At 34.8% G+C, this 22,441-nt stretch overlaps 1 protein-coding gene and 1 long non-coding RNA gene across 3 annotated transcripts in view; both read left to right on the top strand.

Annotated features, from left to right (window-relative positions):
• Window positions 1–1,396: 1,396 nt before the first annotated feature.
• Window positions 1,397–22,441, top strand: part of LOC103512169 (rho GTPase-activating protein 20) — an 88,989-nt gene continuing 67,944 nt past the window's right edge. The window contains exons 1-2 of one of the 2 annotated variants that reach the window (XM_026825730.1): window positions 1,397–1,662; window positions 6,015–6,547. In XM_026825730.1, coding sequence (XP_026681531.1) covers window positions 6,332–6,547 — 216 coding nt within the window. In that variant the 5' untranslated portion in view covers window positions 1,397–1,662; window positions 6,015–6,331. The remainder of the gene's footprint in view (window positions 1,663–6,014; window positions 6,548–22,441) is intronic. The other variant, XM_026825729.1, reaches the window with a different exon arrangement.
• On the top strand, window positions 17,571–18,421 carry LOC113468645. Its single transcript, XR_003392317.1, has 3 exons — window positions 17,571–18,025; window positions 18,127–18,191; window positions 18,275–18,421. It is a non-coding gene; the product is annotated as an uncharacterized LOC113468645 (long non-coding RNA).

The raw sequence follows: 22,441 nt of genomic DNA, 5'->3' as shown, positions 1-22,441 counted from the left end.
GCTAACAGGTGAGAGGGGGACTTGACTGATATTGTGACAGTGACAGTCTCTTCGGATCCCGCGGGTCCAGGATTGAGTCCCAGTTTGTCCTGACTGTGTTGCTATGCTATGAGATTTATGGCGCAGTCTTTTGTGCCTTAGGATTTTTTTGTGCCTAAAAATAAATAAGGAACACATACTTATTGTGTTCCAATAAGCCAAATAAATCCATCTCGTCGGGTTGGTCTACTTCAGAGAAAGTTAAATGCCAAAATCCTATTGTGAACGCTCCGCACTTTTCGAGTAGAAAAATTTCTCTCCGAAGATTTGTCTCTCACCTTTCGATGAATCCTACATAACTCTTCTCATTGTTGTATTTGTCAAGGATTTTCATACCTATTACCTATGTAGAATAATGTAGATATTTTTAGATGCTTATGTGCCTTGGAAAATCATTTCTTGATCTTAGTCAAACCCTCTTCAGCCTCTGCTCTGGCTCATTAGAGTCATTGCTAAATGTCTAATTCCTTGTACCATAGCGGCATCGGCATAGCCCATCTAGGAGTCATAATAACTTTTACATCTACCCTGTACCGAGGACATACATCATCTACTAGTGTATGCTATAGATATTTATTACAAGAGCTAAGGTGTATGTGGAAATATCCTCTGTAGATAATGGAACTCGCCTTAGCTAACAGGTGAGAGGGGGACTTGACTGATATTGTGACAGTGACAGTCTCTTCGGATCCCGCGGGTCCAGGATTGAGTCCAGTTTGTCCTGACTGTGTTGCTATGCTATGAGATTTATGGCACAGTCTTTTGTGCCTTGAGATTTTTTTGTGCCTAAAAAAAAATAAGGAACACATACTTATTGGGTTCCAATAAGCCAAATAAATCCATCTCGTCGGGTTGGTCTACTTCAAAGAAAGTTAATGCCAAAATCCCATTGTGAACGCTCCGCACTATTCGAGTAGAAAAATTTCTCTCCGAAGATTTGTCTTTCACTTTTCGATGAATCCTAAATAACTCTTCTCATTGTTGTATTTGTCAAGGATTTTCATACCTATTATGTAGAATAATGTAGATATTTTTAGATGCTTATGTACTGTCGAATTTCTTTTTTGGACTTTCGCTGATTTATCGGTTAATTCTTAAAGCGGAATTCCTATTTCAACATTTTCAACTGCATAAGGGAAAGAGAGGACATGGAATGTTCCTGTACCATCTGTCAAATATGCAAAAATTTATCACACTTGCAAAAATAACGGTTGTGTGAATCACTAACCCAAAGGACTTTTATGTTTTTGGGTTTCCCGAGTAACGTGTCATATTTATCACACTTGCAAAAATAACGGTTGTGTGAATCACTAACCCAAAGGACTTTTATGTTTTTGGGTTTCCCGAGTAACGTGTCATATTGGATTGGAAGAGGCATTTCATATCTGAGTCCACTATCAGATAGTGGATTGGCATGGTACCTATGATAGTACTAGTGCCAAGTCAGTTCTGACTAATGCTTTGTTTTGTGCGTTAAGGTGTCATAACGAGAGTGAGAGTGATTTTTTCCCTTTTTTTTCAATTTTACTTTAAAAAAATATTAAAAATAGAGTAAACTTTAATAAATAAATTGCTTTACCCGTTTATAAATACCTAATTATTATTACTATCATAATCCATCAGGTATTTTGATATGAAGATTAGGTAAACTTTCAGTCTCAAATAATGTAGTCAATAAAATGTGACCGTGTGACCTAAAAGTGACCCATTCGAGGACTTTATAAACACTAACATAGGTACTCATGTAATGTAAACAAATATTGAGCAGGTACTTATAAAATTAGGCTTAACGTTAGGAAAGCGTATGCCTTCATCTAAATTATTTGGTGCTTCAGCTTCTTCAATGAATTGTGCTTGTTTGCTGAAGTTCTTCTCAATTTATCTCTTAGCGGGGTAGTGAGTACGTGTAATAATTTTTTTTTATCTAAATCCCCTTTAGGGATGATGAATAAAGTCACAACTTTGGGTCGGTGTTTTTTGCACTACTACTCGTAATACCGCCATTACTAGTCGCTCAGCTAAGTCAGCTATAAGTAGTTGCTCTGTTCTCGTTTGTCCTCACGATTGCTCACGATGAGTGCACACCCAAGTCGCAGTATTCGTCACTATTTTCATCCATTATCACATACTTAGTGGTCGTGAAGAAAAAGCCACTGAATCTAATAATAGGTCTCGGGATAGTTAGGTACATCCGTATAGTTAGATAGAATTCCTCCATGTTCTTGAAGTCCATTTTGAGGGAGGAAGTCATTTAGTACTTGTGAGGTAGTTCATGTTTTACTATAACTTGAGAACACCCTGTGAGTTCAAATTCAAATGATTTGATGTGTGTGTTGAGCTCAAGAGAATTTCTCTTTGTGTCTCTATAAAAATTCTTTGTAGAGTAATGGTAACAAAAGTGACTCATTGTGTGAGCCATTGAGCCACACACGTCAACTCGTGAATCAAATTTGAAACTTTGCCTTGTGTTTGATCTAAAGTGAAATATTTTGCATTTATGCACTAGGTACATGCTCAATGTAGGCAGAACAATATGTCTCCTAGTTGTGCGAAGGCAGTCTGGTTTCCTAGAACCATCACCGTTATTTGAGTCTCCATCCGGATTGATTAATTATGACTTTTTGTCAGTTGATGGTGTTGGAAACAGAAGATTTATGTAGAAGTCGTACCTACATCAAGACGAATGTATGTATGAAATGGTATGAGTCTGGAATGTAATGCTTAGATCTAATGCAGCATAAGGGCAATTTCTCTCAGGTGTACTCTCATGTGTAAACTTTTGTTTACCTACATTTAAAAACATAGAATTTTTCATGTACCTTTTAAGAAAATACTGATAACCATATAGTAAAACGCAAATAAAAGGTTTAAATTTAGACCTTCTGCTATTATCAGCTATGAATGTAATCACTATCACAACAAACATTGAGCTGAGATAAACTTTGACACCTTTGCTATCAAAATCACTGAGTATGAAATACTCGAAGAGTTTAGAAGTTTACTTTATGAAACAAATGGAACACACTTTTCATTCACATTTCGAAAAGATTTACCAGTGCTGGAAGAGGCTTTTTATAATCTTCTCTCCGTTGGACGATAGATCAATGCACTGATTTATATCGTAATATCAAAACCAAATGACCAAGGCCCATGTCTCCTTAATTAATTTAATTAGTGAATTAGTCCTGAGATAGACTAAACATGGCCAGATGAGAGATAAATACCTATATATCACACTAATTACGCAGATCTCGATTCAGGTTGAAACTTCGAAAAATGTTACACTTTTTTAGGGAGCAAAATACAAAAATAACTAGCAAAAAATTATTTAGTATTCAAAGTTCTATTTCATTCGAAGTTGATCCGTGAATATCTAGAACGGATAAGGCTCTTCAGATCTTTCTAGTTCATATTCCAGTCAGGTGTTCCTTTCATAAATGTTTCTTTTAAATTACCAAGAAGCTGAGAGATGGCAATTGGTAAACAAAATGAAATCACTCGAGGATTAGCAAGAAGGCAGTTTTCTATTTTAAAGATTCAATTGAAACCGGATGGAAAGCTTTTGGAAATTGATTTTAATGTAATACCTACATCATCGATTAATGAATCTACATTGAAAAGAAAAAAAAAGTATACTTAGATAAATTTGAAATTGAAACAAATATTTGGAAGATGCTAGTGAATCATTGATTTCTTTGCATTCTTCTTTGTAGAAGTTCTACAGATTCTGCACCCAAGTTCTAACCTAGAGACCCACATTAGGAGTTATATTGTATATTGATTATCTTGAATCAGAAAGTGATAGCGTATATCGTAATATCAAAACCAAATGACCAAGGCCCATGTCTCCTTAATTAATTTAATTAGTGAATTAGTCCTGAGATAGACTAAACATGGCCAGATGAGAGATAAGTACCTATATATCACACTAATTACGCAGATCTCGATTCAGGTTGAAACTTCGAAAAATGTTACACTTTTTTAGGGAGCAAAATACAAAAATAACTAGCAAAAAATTATTTAGTATTCAAAGTTCTATTTCATTCGAAGTTGATCCGTGAATATCTAGAACGGATAAGGCTCTTCAGATCTTTCTAGTTCATATTCCAGTCAGGTGTTCCTTTCATAAATGTTTCTTTTAAATTACCAAGAAGCTGAGAGATGGCAATTGGTAAACAAAATGAAATCACTCGAGGATTAGCAAGAAGGCAGTTTTCTATTTTAAAGATTCAATTGAAACCGGATGGAAAGCTTTTGGAAATTGATTTTAAATTAATACCTCCATCATCGATTAATGAATCTACATTGAAAAGAAAAAAGAAGTATACTTAGATAAATTTGAAATTGAAACAAATATTTGGAATCAGTTCAGACTTTTGCTGAAAAAGTCCCAATGAACCTAAAGAGGGAGTTTCAAATATCAAATTAGAATATTTGGGTGATTTTTTATCTCAAATTTCTCTCAGAATGTCATTAGCTCTGAGTTATTGTACCTAGCAATAGTGTACATGATACGTGATGCCAGGGGCAAATTTTAATTGGGTTCATTTTCAAAATGGAAGCCTGGAGTAGCACGTTACTGACTTATTTGTTATCCTTCAAAACCCAGAAGTTTAATCACACACCATTATTACTGAATAATGGAAGCCTGGAGTAGCACGTTACTGACTTATTTGTTATCCTTCAAAACCCAGAAGTTTAATCACACACCATTATTACTGAATATACATATTTAGAGCAAAATTTCTGTTGAAATACTCAAAAACCTCAAAATTAAGGGACAGAATCTGTTTCTGAAAGAGATATTGTTTTTCGTGTGCAAGAAGGTTTCTCTCGCCATAGAAACTAAAATTCCTAGTGGTCATTTATAACTGTCAGGAAACGAGGGTTTAGACCTTCATATAAATTTTGAAAGGAGACAAAATGTCTCTCAGAATTGTATCTTGAAAATATTGAACATAATACAAGTATAGGTACCATTCCTAAATATTTAGTAGCCCTGAAAATATTTGCTGTAACTCTGTTGTAACTTCATTAAATTCAGATAAGAAACATGTTTTTTTCATCTATTTATTTATGTTACGAGTATCAAATTTGATGAATTAGCTTTCAAAACAAAATTCATTGGACTTTTTTCTAGTTGAATAGTTTTGTCAAATAAGATGTTTTCTATCTTTGGAGAATTCCGTTTTAAAGCCACATGACTAGAGACATAGATCATCTGTCCAGATATCTATTAATTTATCTGAACTTAACGGTCTAATTCCATGTTCCAAAATGAGTAACCAGATATTGGGTTCCTGTTTAGCAACACGAATAGATATACCGGTGATTCCGGTCACAATAGAAAACCAGGCCTAATAAATCACATGGAAATTATTCTGATAATAATATTGGTTGTTGATTGCCAGTTATTTCTTTTCAAGTTGTTTCTTCAGTAAGATTTTTAGATTTTTTCGTCTTTTTTCCTCCTGAACAAAAAATTAACACGCTCAAAAGTCCTGCTGGTTTTGGAAAGAATTCTCAGGCTGCTTACTTGGAATTTTGGTATGATGACGTCTTTGATATTTTGATAGAACCACCCAATAATTATGTAGAAGACACAATATCGTGTAGAATTCTCCATTTCTATTTTACGGCCCAATGCCAAAGTTAAGAACTGCAGAGTAATTTCTATTCTCCTGTCTTTTCCAATTGCCGGTTTAGGCATTGAAATGTCATTACCAAAACAAACAAAATGATCCGAGTTTCTTAAATGTTCCCTCAACTTTTCACAGAATATTCAGACAGTAACCAATGTCTCTAAACGTGTAGAATTCTCCATTTCTATTTTACGGCCCAATGCCAAAGTTAAGAACTGCAGAGTATAATTTCTATTCTCCTGTCTTTTCCAATTGCCAGTTTAGGCATTGAAATGTCATTACCAAAACAAACAAAATGATCGGAGTTTCTTAAATGTTCCCTCAACTTTTCAGAGAATATTCAGACAGTAACCAATGTCTCTAATATAGTCAAAATCCGACTTCAAATAGCTTCTAACATGGTCTTTCCTTAGACCACTTTGATTTTCGAAACAAAGTAATTCTGTGTGAATAGATATTAGAGTTTTCACAGAATAATAAAACTCCTTCCAACAGATTCCTTCAGAAGCCACTTTCCTCAAGATCTCATGTTGAAGAAACATCAGCAACATTATCTACCTGTGCTATGAAATACACCAAGTGCCCCCCGGCTATTCTATCCGGACCAGAGTAAATAATTAACACTTCATTATACTTCGCGTTCCTTTTATATGAAGAATATTTTTTTAATTAAAAATTCACATGAACTTCGTCTTGATTCATCAAAAAGTTTTGTGACGTCATCGCATTGTCTCGCTATGTGGCTGTATGTGGACGGACACCTCACACAATTCGTGACTTTGCCTCGGATCTCAACCAGGAGAAGACATAGCATTGATGATTCCAAGCCTACTCTAAAGTTTCCTCATGGAAGAACCCCGCAAAAGGTAAAGATTGCTATACTAATATGAGTTATTTTTTAGGATGTTCATCTACATATGTAATTATGTAGGCATTCCTTCAACCAGGAGAAGACATAGCATTGATGATTCCAAGCCTACTCTAAAGTTTCCTCATGGAAGAACCCCGCAAAAGGTAAAGATTGCTACTAATATGAGTTATTTTTTAGGATGTTCATCTATGTAGGCATTTCTAACTCATACAATATGTACAATACCACTACTTCCTGAATTCTATAGTTCACTCGACATTGATGACTCCAATATGCACTTCAACTATCCTGAAGAAACTAGAAAATGCATTGCCCTGAGCAGGTTCTGAAAGCAGGCATTTCTAACTCATACAATATGTACAATACCACTACTTCCTGAATTCTATAGTTCACTCTCGACATTGATGACTCCAATGCACTTCAACTATCCTGAAGAAACTAGAAAATGCATTGCCCTGAGCAGGTTCTGAAAGTTCTATTGTTTTCATAAATTATCGCACTCTGATGAGACACCAGAAGTTGCATAACTTCAAAACCTCTTTCTTATGCATGAAATGGTGAACAATCGCAAGTCCTCTCTACTCACATACACTCGGACAGACGTAGATAGAAACATGTTTTTTTATTTCAGAGGCTACTTGACGAGCGACTACCAAGTACCAAGTTGAGCGGTTTACCTTGAGTTCTCTTACCAAGTTGCCACTTTGGTTCACGTCATATAACTTTCAATCTTCAATCCCATCAATCAACCTGTCAGTCCCGCGAATTCAGGATTGAATAGTAATGACAAATTCTTCTGCAGATCTATCTTAAGACGACTCAATATACTCAATACGGATGTCACAAGTTCTCATTTCTCTCTGTTGTCGTTGGGTAACATCTACTATTGCCACTATAACCGTTTGTGTTGCTATGACCACATACGTTTAGTTCAACCTCTCATATACCTACTTGTAAGATACGGGCTATTGCTCTTTTCTTTTCCGGAACATGTATGCAAATACTTATAGAAAATCGTACATTTTCTCTTGAAAAAACATTTTTGTTCTTTTCCGAATTGTGAGCAATCTTTAGTGCTATGACCACATACGTTTAGTTCAACCTCTCATATACCTACTTGTAAGATACGGGCTATTGCTCTTTTCTTTTCCGGAACATGTATGCTTACATAAATACTTATAGAAAATCGTACATTTTCTCTTGAAAAAACATTTTTGTTCTTTTCCAAATTGTGAGCAATCTTTAGCATCTGTGATAGATTGGCAATTTATTGGTATGTATCTGGTTAACATTTGAAATTTCAATTGTTTCTGTAATGTCAGGATGCTAGTGAATCATTGATTTCTTTGCATTCTTCTTTGTAGAAGTTCTACAGATTCTGCACCCAAGTTCTAACCTAGAGACCCACATAGGAGTTATATTGTACATTGATTATCTTGAATCAGAAAGTGATAGCGTATATCGTAATATCAAAACCAAATGACCAAGGCCCATGTCTCCTTAATTAATTTAATTAGTGAATTAGTCCTGAGATAGACTAAACATGGCCAGATGAGAGATAAATACCTATATATCACACTAATTACGCAGATCTCGATTCAGGTTGAAACTTCGAAAAATGTTACACTTTTTTAGGGAGCAAAATACAAAAATAACTAGCAAAAAATTATTTAGTATTCAAAGTTCTATTTCATTCGAAGTTGATCCGTGAATATCTAGAACGGATAAGGCTCTTCAGATCTTTCTAGTTCATATTCCAGTCAGGTGTTCCTTTCATAAATGTTTCTTTTAAATTACCAAGAAGCTGAGAGATGGCAATTGGTAAACAAAATGAAATCACTCGTGCGATTGTAATCACTTCACAAGTCTGAACTATGGTCGAGATTTGGACTTGATGTGATATTAAGCACATTGAAATTGAAATGGATCTCTGCTAGGTAATGGTAATGATATGTAGAAGCGCTGCATACAGGACGTCTGCCAAAATCTTTAGTATCTTTACATCAAAATGAAGATTATCATCTGTGGAACGTAGACATATTTATGTATGTAGAGTAGTAGGTTGTAAGTTGACGATCTTTACATCAAAATGAAGATTATCATCTGTGGAACGTAGACATATTTATGTATGTAGAGTAGTAGGTTGTAAGTTGACGGTCGCACGTCGCACCCTGCTGATTTCTGACACCAAATTGTGAGAGAGACATTAAGTATACATAAATCTAAAACATTCTTCAAAATGTCTAATGGAAGACCATAATTTGTTTTTTGTTTTGTCATTCCTATGTATGTTACCCACAATTTCTCCAACATAATTCGAATAGTTATATCCAGAATTACCTTGGATAATCCAATAGGTCTAACTCAGACTTGTGAATCACTCTGATGGTGTTCCTCTTATCTAAGGTCTATGGCTCTACCGCTACTCAGACAGACTTCTTGAGTCTTGACCTTTCCTAATGTTCCGAAAAGGAACACTTTCTTCTACTCCTAATGGATCTTTGATGAGGTGGAATATAAATGTGTTTTCCTTGCAAATTATCTACATTTATATAATACCGAGGTACATAGCTTCAACTTGATGATTGTCTGGTTAAAATCTCAGTGGTGGAGACCCCTATAAAGCTTCTTGAAAACCCCTATTGTGGTATCAGTGAAAGATGCAGAGATTGAAGTGTCTCCAAATCTACACCACTATATTTTTGCCATCTGTTTTTGGATAGAGTGGCTATGGAATTTGGTTCTCGAATTTGGTTTGTTTCTTTTATAAATACCTTCTTGTTCCTACATGATTAGTGGTTTCTTACCATTCAAAACGTTTTCACCAGAGGAACTTTCTTGATGATGCTTGTTGTTGGATGCCTCTTTCATAATCTCACCCTTACCATGGAGGAACATGGCATGTATTCCATAATAAGATATTTGTTTGATTTCAACATTTTACAAACATGTGCTTACTTTCCTCATTCTTTAAAACATTAATAATGTTTTGGAAACCCATTTCGAAATGGAATTTTTTAATTCTAGAAATAATGTTTTGGTAAATTTCAAATTCTTTTAAAAAAAGGTGTATCATTGTGGTACCTGTGCACCATACGTAATAAAATTACATTTCCCCTTGTATTTACTAACAAACTCTCTTTTCTTTTCTATTTTTGCGTCTAAAAGGTGTGTAATTTATCTGCATTGTCAGAAGTATCAACTCCTGAAGTGTCCGCTGCTTCAGCTTTCTCTATATAAACTTTCATAGAACTGCAGTCAGTCCATTTGTCTTGATCTCTTGTCTCGATATCAATTGTTATTTCTGTGACATGACAAGAGCCCATGTGGGTTCCCCAACACAACATCCTATGTAGGTGTAAGTCGTAACTGATGTAGGTCTAAAGAGCTCCGTGTCGATTCAATGTCAATTTCTGAAATTCAATTTAGAACGGTGGTGGCTCGAGTTTCTTGAGAATTTGAGAGAGAATCCTTGAGGATCAGTAGGTAGTAGGTAGTAGGTACTGAAAGAGAAGAAAGAAATTTTAATTGAATAAAGATATTCGACAGTAATGTCAGTTGTGAACAACATTGAAAACTATGGAATGTCGCTTTATTTAAACTAATATTGCATGATTCATATTGTAACAATGACCAAGTACTTTGATAGCTCATTACATCATGTATTAATGTGAGTATCATCAAACTCATCACTGATTTTGCAATTGAAATCAACATTATTATCAATTTGAACCTATTCCTATGCGGAGGTTTACATAAAGTTTATAATGTTCATCGAATATAAACTATGATATTGTTATTTTGAATTTAAAATGTAGATAATTCTTTTAAATGAGTTGAAAGTGTGTCTTTCATGCTTGTATTTTATACCTTTTCTATTTGTTGGGTGTAAAAATAGAAAACTGCAAAATATGGAAACAACGTTTTCTAACGAAACATCTACCGACAGAGCAGCGAGTCATATTATCTTACTTGTACTTTACCCATATAACATGTAACCCATACCCCATACTAAAGTTTATAATGTTCATCGAATATAAACTATGATATTGTTATTTTGAATTTAAAATGTAGATAATTCTTTTAAATGACTTGAAAGTGTGTCTTTCATGCTTGGATTTTATATCTTTTTTATTTGTTGGGTGTAAAAATAGAAAACTGCAAAATATGGAAACAACGTTTTCTAACGAAACATCTACCGACTGAGCAACGAGTCATATTATCTTACTTGTACTTTACCCATGTAACATGTAAACCATACTTTAAATGGACAATCAACAATACATAAAACTTATACAACAATGCTACTAAAGCCTGTCGGGTTCTAAAGAGAGATAACCTTTTCCTAACAGCAAAACGTTTTCACCAGAGGAACTTTCTTGATGATGCTTGTTGTTGGATGCCTCTTTCATAATCTCACCCTTACCATGGAGGAACATGTCATGTATTCCATAATAAGGTATTTGTTTGATTTCAACATTTTACAAACATGTGCTTACTTTCCTCATTCTTTAAAACATTAATAATGTTTTGGAAACACATTTCGAAATGGAATTTTTTAATTCTAGAAATAATGTTTTGGTAAATTTCAACTTCTTTTAAAAAAAGGTGTATCATTGTGGTACCTGTGCACCATACGTAATAAAATTACATTTCCCCTTGTATTTACTAACAAACTCTCTTTTCTTTTCTATTTTTGCGTCTAAAAGGTGTGTAATTTATCTGCATTGTCAGAAGTATCAACTCCTGAAGTGTCCGCTGCTTCAGCTTTCTCCAACGACCTTGCTGATAGCACTGCCAAAATTATGTGACAAGCAAAAATAAGTCTTCAGGTCTAACTGTTGAAATATGTAATTCAATATTAACATAGAAAGCGTTTTTTACCGTGTTGTTTATATATTCCGATTTGGTGTTTGGTAATACCTACTTACTACTTACCCTGGAGACAAAACCTACATACATGACAACCGATGAAACTGTGCTATAAGTGTATCTTTCTTTGCTGTCACTTTTGATGGCATACCAATTGATTCATTAAGTGTGTACATCTAACTACAGTGTCTATTTCACTGATGGGAAGGTTAGCTGAGAAACCCTAACCCGACAAATGGAGGTACATTATTGGTAATGTTCGTGTTGAAACTCCCAAAACGCCTATGATTCTTCAAAAGCTATTCCAAGTATAGCTTCAATACGCAGGTTTCATGAAAGAAATCTTTTATTTATTCAAAGCAAATAAGCCCTTGTCTACCAATTCCGTGTTTGCCAAAACCCAAAATGTTGCTAGAATCCAATTCGTTCCTTCGTCAACGTCACACAAAAGAAAGGACTAAACAGATTTAAGCTTAAACTTACATGGAAGAACTCGTAGGTGTTGGCCATAATTATCATGTTGGGGCAAATAAAAAACGTCAGTTATTTGGCACAAAACGCACACGCTATTGCAATTGCCTCACCTTGTCTACCAATTCCGTGTTTGCCAAAACCCAAAATGTTGCTAGAATCCAATTCGTTCCTTCGTCAACGTCACACAAAAGAAAGGATTAAACAGATTTAAGCTCAAACTTACATACAGTCATATGCGATTGTAATCACTTCACAAGTCTGAACTATGGTCGAGATTTGGACTTGATGTGATATTAAGCACATTGAAATTGAAATGGATCTCGTTATGCTAGGTAATGGTAATGATATGTAGAAGCGCTGCATACAGGACGTCTGCCAAAATCTTTAGTATCTTTACATCAAAATGAAGATTATCATCTGTGGAACGTAGACATATTTATGTATGTAGAGTAGTAGGTTGTAAGTTGACGGTCGCACCCTGCTGATTTCTGACACCAAATTGTGAGAGAGACATTAAGTATACATAAATCTAAAACATTCTTCAAAATGTCTAATGGAAGACCATAATTTGTTTTTTGTTTTGTCATTCCTATGTATGTTACCCACAATTTCTCCAACATAATTCGAATAGTTATATCCAGAATTACCTTGGATAATCCAATAGGTCTAACTCAGACTTGTGAATCACTCTGATGGTGTTCCTCTTATCTAAGGTCTATGGCTCTACCGCTACTCAGACAGACTTCTTGAGTCTTGACCTTTCCTAATGTTCCGAAAAGGAACACTTTCTTCTACTCCTAATGGATCTTTGATGAGGTGGAATATAAATGTGTTTTCCTTGCAAATTATCTACATTTATATAATACCGAGGTACATAGCTTCAACTTGATGATTGTCTGGTTAAAATCTCAGTGGTGGAGACCCCTATAAAGCTTCTTGAAAACCCCTATTGTGGTATCAGTGAAAGATGCAGAGATTGAAGTGTCTCCAAATCTACACCACTATATTTTTGCCATCTGTTTTTGGATAGAGTGGCTATGGAATTTGGTTCTCGAATTTGGTTTGTTTCTTTTATAAATACCTTCTTGTTCCTACATGATTAGTGGTTTCTTACCATTCAAAACGTTTTCACCAGAGGAACTTTCTTGATGATGCTTGTTGTTGGATGCCTCTTTCATAATCTCACCCTTACCATGGAGGAACATGTCATGTATTCCATAATAAGGTATTTGTTTGATTTCAACATTTTACAAACATGTGCTTACTTTCCTCATTCTTTAAAACATTAATAATGTTTTGGAAACACATTTCGAAATGGAATTTTTTAATTCTAGAAATAATGTTTTGGTAAATTTCAACTTCTTTTAAAAAAAGGTGTATCATTGTGGTACCTGTGCACCATACGTAATAAAATTACATTTCCCCTTGTATTTACTAACAAACTCTCTTTTCTTTTCTATTTTTGCGTCTAAAAGGTGTGTAATTTATCTGCATTGTCAGAAGTATCAACTCCTGAAGTGTCCGCTGCTTCAGCTTTCTCTAAACTTTCATAGAACTGCAGTCAGTCCATTTGTCTTGATCTCTTGTCTCGATATCAATTGTTATTTCTGTGACATGACAAGAGCCCATGTGGGTTCCCCAACACAACATCCTATGTAGGTGTAAGTCGTAACTGATGTAGGTCTAAAGAGCTCCGTGTCGATTCAATGTCAATTTCTGAAATTCAATTTAGAACGGTGGTGGCTCGAGTTTCTTGAGAATTTGAGAGAGGATCCTTGAGGATCAGTAGGTAGTAGGTACTGAAAGAGAAGAAAGAAATTTTAAAGGGGCGCAGTGAAATGTTTAAATGTTTTTGAATAAAGATCTTCGACCGTAAAAGAGAGTACAGATTCGATGGAAGAAGTTTCCTTCTTCCTCATGAAGAAAGAAAAGCTTGATATATCAATTAGGTAAGAGATAGATGCTGGGAAAATATTTATGATGTAAAGGAATTTGACAAATGGACCGAAAAAATGTGTATGTAATTCAGTAGGATGGTTAAAGCTTGGGAAAACTTTTGTGACTTTTAGTAAGCTTGGTATATTTGAAGAAAATGAAAACAGTCGAAAGTACTCTGGTCTTGAACATGAATTCAAAAGAGCGGTAACTTCACGAGCCGTTACCAAATTAAAAATGTTAATTGAAAATAAAGTGGAGTCCATACATTTGATTTGTATGTATTATCTTTTTTTATCAATGGGAGATAGATAGGAGATAGCCATCAATCAAAAGTTAGAAGCTTTGAATGAAGAATGTCTTTCTTAAATGAAAGTTCACTCTGTCCCTTTCAGAGCTCAGGTACTTTTGCTTTTCAATTTCAACGATTGCAAAGATTCCTAAAGCATATGATTGGAATATTATGCAGAGAAATAATAACAAAATTTTGAAATTCAGGGACATGAAAAGGTAAGTTGATGGTACGAGATTATTCAAAGATGGCGTTTTATTCTACACATGAATTTTGTTTTGCTAGAGGTAGATGACAATTCTGCAGATCTGTTTTGGAGATATTCAATTTCAACGATTGCAAAGATTCCTAAAGCATATGATTGGAATATTATGCAGAGAAATAATAACAAAATTTTGAAATTCAGGGACTTCCTTTATTTTAAAATGAAAAGGTAAGTTGATGGTACGAGATTATTCAACGATGGCGTTTTATTCCACACATGAATTTTGTTTTGCTAGAGGTAGATGACAATTCTGCAGATCTGTTTTGGAGATGCTAGTGAGTCCCCTCAAGGTTGTTACTCTCAATGTCTGCAAATGTGTTTTAATTTCTCTGTCTCATCCTGGAGGTAAAAAAAATGTATTATAAAGAAGAGTACTTACTGTGTGCTTGAAGAATTGGAAGCAACCGAGGATTGAAAGCGCCATATCATTGTAGACATTGGAAGTTAATATTCTATCTATTAATACATACGGATGAATGAACACTCAATATTGAATATGATTCATGCTAGACTAGTGAATGTGAAATGAAATAGCAAGTCCAATTCACATGGCCAGAATATTTCTGGCCAGAACTGACATTCACTTTTTATCAGAAGAAAATCGGTTGCTTGATGATTTTAAGACCATCACTAATGTTACGATGGGGTCGTAGAACTAAAATTATGAATAAACGAATCAGCCGGATTTACATATTTTATGTTTAAATCCTTACTTATACCTATCTAGAGTCTATGTGTGTATGATAACAACTTTCAGCAGTAAATTCTCATAACTTCCGAGGTGACAGACCTTTCAACAAGATATCTAACATGAGAATCTTCCAAGTGGAATATTAATATTTTAGAGAAGTAATTTGCAAAAAGATTGAGTTAAAAATATTGAAGATAGTATAAGTGCCTTGTCTCCTTGCACCATATTTTACCTGAAACAAATTTGGTCAGAAATGAAATATACGTACCAGCGTCACGCTTTACACTGACATTAAACAAAGATCATATCTTGCGAATTTTAAGAAGCATTTATTTTAACATTTTGCAAAAAGTTGTTTGTTTCTGTCGAGAATTTGATGAATGATAAATGTCTGCATTCAAAAGAAACTCGAAATTTCATTCTTTAACATTTTGCAAAAAGTTGTTTGTTTTTGTCGAGAATTTGATGAATGATAAATGTCTGCATTCAAAAGAAACTCGAAATTTCATTCGCAATTGATCGTTCAGCGTAGAAAGTAAAAACGAAATTATCTATTAACGACCAAGAGATAATGAGAGACGTTACCAACAAAACTGAAAACAATTTGACTGTTATTTATGAACATTCGCCATAATTGTGACTGTTATGACGGTGTTGCTATTCTCGCAACTCGCACATCTTGCGGCGTAGTCTGAGAACTTTGCATTTCGGGATTACGATATTATTATTGTAATAATAAATTCTACATAGGTAACTCTTCTTCATCTCCTCTTTGGAGTCATAATCATTATGAACAACTTCTCAAACCTTTCTGTACTGTGACTGAACTTACGAGCAAAAAGCATCCTCTCTTATCGGGCGATGATCAGGACTCACGAACTTGCATAAATCTGAGAAGCCTTTTTAATATTAAATGTGACATCTGTTCCATCTGCCGTCATGTTTTGTGATGTAACCAAGTGAGAAGTGGAACATTAGCGGTCAGGATTGCAGTTGTCAAAGTTCAGTCATTTAGTTTTGGCTCCATCTGAATCCTTTTGTTAGATTCATATAGTATGAATCGTGCTTGTTTGCTGAAGTTCTTCTCACTTTATCTCTTAGCGGGGTAGTGAGTACGTGTAATAATTTTTTTTATCTAAATCCCCTTTATGGATGATGAATAAAGTCACAACTTTGGGCCGGTGTTTTTTGCACTACTATTCGTAATACCGCCATTACTAGTCGCTCAGCTAAGTCAGCTATAAGTAGCTGCTCTGTTCTCGTTTGTCCTCACGATTACTCGCACGATGAGTGCACACCCAAGTCGCAGTATTCGTCACTATTTTCATCCATTATCACATTTTTTATCTAAATCCCCTTTAGGGATGATGAATAAAGTCACAACTTTGGGTCGGTGTTTTTTGCACTACTACTCGTAATACCGCCATCACTAGTCGCTCAGCTAAGTCAGCTATAAGTAGCTGCTCTGTTCTCGTTTGTCCTCACGATTACTCACGATGAGTGCACACCCAAGTCGCAGTATTCGTCACTATTTTCATCCATTATCACATTGTGGTCGTGAAGAAAAAGCCACTGAATCTAATAATAGGTCTCGGGATAGTTAGGTACATCCGTATAGTTAGAAACAAACTAGCATAGATATATTGCAAAATATAACATACCTACAGGCCATACCGCACGATAATGATAACTTGATAACATTCTTGTCAAAACAACAACAATGTTTTTAACCAACGACCTTGCTGATAGCACTGCCAAAATTATGTGACAAGCAAAAATAAGTCTTCAGGTCTAATTGTTGAAATATGTAATTCAATATCAACATAGAAAGCGTTTTTTACCGTGTTGTTTATTATTCCGATTTGGTGTTTGGTAATACCTACTTACTACTTACCCTGGAGACAAAACCTACATACATGACAACCGATGAAACTGTGCTATAAGTGTATCTTTCTTTGCTGTCACTTTTGATGGCATATCATTTGATTCATTAAGTGTGTACATCTAACTACAGTGTCTATTTCACTGATGGCAAGGTTAGCTGAGAAACCCTAACCCTAACCCGACAAATGGAGGTACATTATTGGTAATGTTCGTGTTGAAACTCCCAAAACGCCTGTGATTCTTCAAAAGCTATTCCAAGTAAAGCTTCAATACGCAGGTTTCTTGAAAGAAATCTTTTATTTATTCAAAACAAATAAGCGCACAAGTAATGTCAGTTGTGAACAACATTGAAAACTATGGAATGTCGCTTTATTTAAACTAATATTGCATGATTCATATTGTAACAATGACCAGGTGCTTTGATAGCTCATTACATCATGTTTTAATGTGAGTATCATCAAACTCATCACTGATTTTGCAATTGAAATCAACACTATTATCAATTTGAACCTATTCCTATGCGGAGGTTTACATAAAGTTTATAATTGTTCATCGAATATAAACTATGATATTGTTATTTTGAATTTAAAATGTAGATCATTCTTTTAAATGAGTTGAAAGTGTGTCTTTCATGCTTGTATTTTATATCTTTTTTATTTGTTGGGTGTAAAAATAGAAAACTGCAAAATATGGAAACAACGTTTTCTAACGAAACATCTACCGACTGATCAGCGAGTCATATTATCTTACTTGTACTTTACCCATGTAACATGTAACCCATACTTTAAATGGACAATCAACAATACATAAAACTTACAACAATGCTACTAAAGCCTGTCGGGTTCTAAAGAGAGATAACCTTTTCCTAACATAATGCTACAATTGGTACAGTTAGCGTGGTCAATTTAATTTAATACACACGTACGTTATCTTTAACAAGTAGGAAGACATTAAGCTTTTGGCTACATATGAAGCTGAACTCGAACTTAGATTAACAAGATCAGATACGGAACATACAAATATTTGCCATGGTTTGCTCATAAATATTGTCAGAAAACAGGTTTGGCTACATATGAAGCTGAACTCGAACTTAGATTAACAAGATCAGATACGGAACATACAAATATTTGCCATGGTTTGCTCATAAATGTCAGAAAACAGAGCAGCTGCCTGAATCCTGACCCAATAGCAACTTCTTCGGTTCTTTGCAGTGGAAGAACTCGTAGGTGTTGGCCATAATTATCATGTTGGGGCAAATAAAAAACGTCAGTTATTTGGCTCAAAACGCACACGCTGGAAGAACTCGTAGGTGTTGGCCATAATTATCATGTTGGGGCAAATAAAAAACGTCAGTTATTTGGCACAAAACGCACACGCTATTGCCTCGCCTTGTCTACAAAATCCGTGTTTGCCAAAACCCAAAATGTTGCTAGAATCCAATTCGTTCCTTCTTCAACGTCACACAAAAGAAAGGACTAAACAGATTTAAGCTTTAATAAATTCTACATAGGTAACTCTTCTTCATCTCCTCTTTGGAGTCATAATCATTATGAACAACTTCTCAAACCTTTCTGTACTGTGCTGTGACTGAACTTACGAGCAAAAAGCATCCTCTCTTATCGGGCGATGATCAGGACTCACGAACTTGCATAAATCTGAGAAGCTTTTTTAATATTAAATGTGACATCTGTTCCATCTGCCGTCATGTTTTGTGATGTAACCAAGTGAGAAGTGGAACATTAGCGGTCAGGATTGCAGTTGTCAAAGTTCAGTCATTTAATTTTGGCTCCATCTGAATCCTTTTGTTAGATTCATATAGTTTTTGAAAGTCCTCCTTCAATATATACTTCTGCAATTTGGTTAAAATTGTATTGAGTTTTCATATAGTTTTTGAAAGTCCTCCTTCAAAATATACTTCTGCAATTTGGTTAAAATTGTATTGAGTGATCACATTTTAGTATGGTTATTATTGATCTAGAACTGAAAAAACTTGTAAAAGTGGATAGAGATTTATTTGTTTTATCAACTATTTCTTGGAAGTTGACCAATTTCTTCACCCTTATTCACGAGTTTCAGAGATGGTTGTGTCATCATGGCTGAATTCATATAGTTTTTGAAAGTCCTCCTTCAAAATATACTTCTGCAATTTGGTTAAAATTGTATTGAGTGATCACATTTTAGTATGGTTACCATTGATCTAGAACTGAAAAAACTTGTAAAAGTGGATAGAGATTTATTCGTTTTATCAACTATTTCTTGGAAGTTGACCAATTTCTTCACCCTTATTCACGAGTTTCAGAGATGGTTGTGTCATGTCATCATGGCTGAGGTCTGTCTTGATTTTATAACACTCTGGGTACATCAACCCTTTATATTCACTCGTGGTCAAACCTATGTGAATGGAATGTTGCAAATCGTTTGTGTAATATGAAACACACATGAAACTCTGTCCAGATAACTCATGGTTACGTAGTGTGGGGGTATTGCGAACACGATTTTTGGCAATGGAACCACGTTCCCGGTTGCAAATCGTTTGTGTAATATGAAACACACATGAAACTCTGTCCAGATAACTCATGGTTACGTAGTGTGGGGGTATTGCGAACACAGTTTTTGGCAATGGAACCACGTTTCCGCAAGAGTGTCCTATTGTGGTTTAACCAACATTTTGTGAACTCTGCTGGTGTGATGTTACACTTTGACTAAACGACCAAAGAATTAAATTATTTATGTTGACACGTTCCCGCAAGAGTGTCCTATTGTGGTTTAGCCAACATTTTGTGAACTCTGCTGGTGTGATGTTACACTTTGACTAAACGACCAATTTATGTTGCAGAGGGTTTGAGTATCTGTTTCAAAAGTGACGTAAGATATGAGGAGTGTTGGTGGTCTGTATTTAGTTTTTCTGTCCGTCTGTTAGTACAAATGACCCGTGATTATCTTTCTAACCATGTTAACAGAGACATACTACTTTATGGTCTAACAAAGTATTGTGTGATCTTCAATAATTATGTTTTATGTAACCACAAAAGTGTACACTTGCACTTTTTACAAACAAAACTAATGTGTCTCTGCTCATAATATGTCCACAAATTCATCTTAAGTAGCTGTCTGCTTTAAATAAATGACCCGTGATTATCTTTCTAACCATGTTAACAGAGACATACTACTTTATGGTCTAACAAAGTATTGTGTGATCTTCAATAATTACATATGTTTTATGTAACCACAAAAGTTTACACTTGCACTTTTTACAAACAAAACTAATGTGTCTCTGCTCTCTAGTCTCTGCTCATAATATGTCCACAAATTCATCTTAAGTAGCTGTATACGTCTCCTTTAAATTTTATGGCTACTAATTGCAGACAATTACCTACTCCATCTACATCCTCATTCAGTATGTTTCATACAAACGGCATTTTAGAATTCATATAGTATTGTGTTCTAGAAGTGATCCTAAACTTTTTCAGGACCAAGTAGGGTATAATTATGCATTCACATAATTCTCTCATTAGATAGATGGATCTTGTGTAATTCATATCGTAAGAGTGTTACAGTGACATGGACATAAAAATGTATAATGTATTATTTTCAATACAAAATTTGAGAGGATTGTGATCCATTACCATTAGTTTTATGTTTACATGATTGATTCTTCTGACCAGTGTGTGCATACGTGAGCATTCAACTTGGTAATTCGACCGGATTGAAAATGGTGTTGGAAGTTGAAATTTCAAGATCACAAAACTCATTCCACTTGAAGAAGTTTGAGTTGATTTCTGAGTTACTTATCTTTAAGACCTTGTCTCTTGTCGGTGTTGTAATCACTCGTTTGGATAACGAGGTGTTGGTGTGGACAAACATCATTGTCTTGACTAATGGGATAGGAATTCTTCAGTTTTTTTAGTTCGTTTCCAAATTTCGTCTGAAGTTCTGGGTCGATGACTATGACCACTAAGTTTGTAGTATTTGAGCACTGTATTCGTTGGATGTTAGGATGCTGATGGACCACTTACCAATACTTAAAATGATCGCACGTTCCCGCAAGAGTGTCCTATTGTGGTTTAGCCAACATTTTGTGAACTCTGCTGGTGTGATGTTACACTTTGACTAAACGACCAAAGAATTAAATTATTTAAGTTGAAGAGGGTTTGAGTATCTGTTTCAAAAGTGACGTAAGATATGAGGAGTGTTGGTGGTCTGTACATACATATTTAGTTTTTCTGTCTGTCTGGTAGTACAAATGACCCGTGATTATGTTTCTAACCATGTTAACAGAGACATACTACTTTATGGTCTTACAAAGTATTGTGTGATCTTCAATAATTATGTTTTATGTAACCACAAAAGTTTACACTTGCACTTTTTACAAACAAAACTAATGTGTCTCTGCTCATAATATGACCATCATTTGTCCACAAATTCATCTTAAGTAGCTGTACGTCTGCTTTAAATTTTATGGCTACTAATTGCAGACAATTACCTACTACATCTACATCCTCATTTAGTATGTTTCATACAAATGACATTTTAGAATTCATATAAGTACCTATTGTGTTCTAGAAGTGATCCTAAACTTTTTCAGGACCAAGTAGGGTATAATTATGCATTCACATAATTCTCTCATTAGATAGATGGATCTTGTGTAATTCATATCGTAAGAGTGTTACAGTGACATGGACATAAAAATATAGTATTATTTTCAATAAGTATTATTTTCAATACAAAATTTGAGAGGATTGTGATCCATTACCATTAGTTTTATGTTTACATGATTGATTCTTCTGACCAGTGTGTGCATACGTGAGCATTCAACTTGGTAATTCGACCGGATTGAAAATGGTGTTGGAAGTTGAAATTTCAAGATCACAAAACTCATTCCACTTGAAGAAGTTTGATTTGATTTCTGAGTTACTTATCTTTAAGACCTTGTCTCTTGTCGGTGTTGTAATCACTGGTTTGGATAACGAGGTGTTGGTGTGGACAAACATGACTAATGTTTCCAAATTTCGTCTGAAGTTCTGGGTCGATGACTCTGACCACTAAGTTTGTAGTATTTGAGCAGTGTATTTGTTGGATGTTAGGATGCTGATGGACCACTTACCAATACTTAAAATGATCAGTGCACAGCTTTTGTAATCAGAACTATAGAACGTTAGGCAGCCATTTGATAAGTATGCAAGTATGTGTGACAGTTAGAAATTCCAGTAAATCATGTTAGTAGATATTAAGTTTTAAGCATTAACTAGTCAAGCTTCAATGACTCAACACCACTGTTAATTTAAACAGGATTGTTTGGATCGATTCTCTCTTTTTTTTTCTTTTTTTACCAAAAATTAATAACAGGAATCTAATAACAAGAGATTCCTGCTAATATGCAGCGCGTGTATGACCCAATGGAAAACAATACCGCCTAGCCTTTGACCTATTCCATACCATGCGTTGGCTCAAATGAATTAGAAGTTTCTTTGAAAAC

Source organism: Diaphorina citri, unplaced genomic scaffold (genome assembly GCF_000475195.1).
Source record: "Diaphorina citri unplaced genomic scaffold, Diaci psyllid genome assembly version 1.1 scaffold803, whole genome shotgun sequence".
NCBI classification, from domain to species: Eukaryota; Metazoa; Arthropoda; class Insecta; order Hemiptera; family Psyllidae; genus Diaphorina; species Diaphorina citri.
This window is presented reverse-complemented; position numbering and strand designations above follow the sequence as displayed.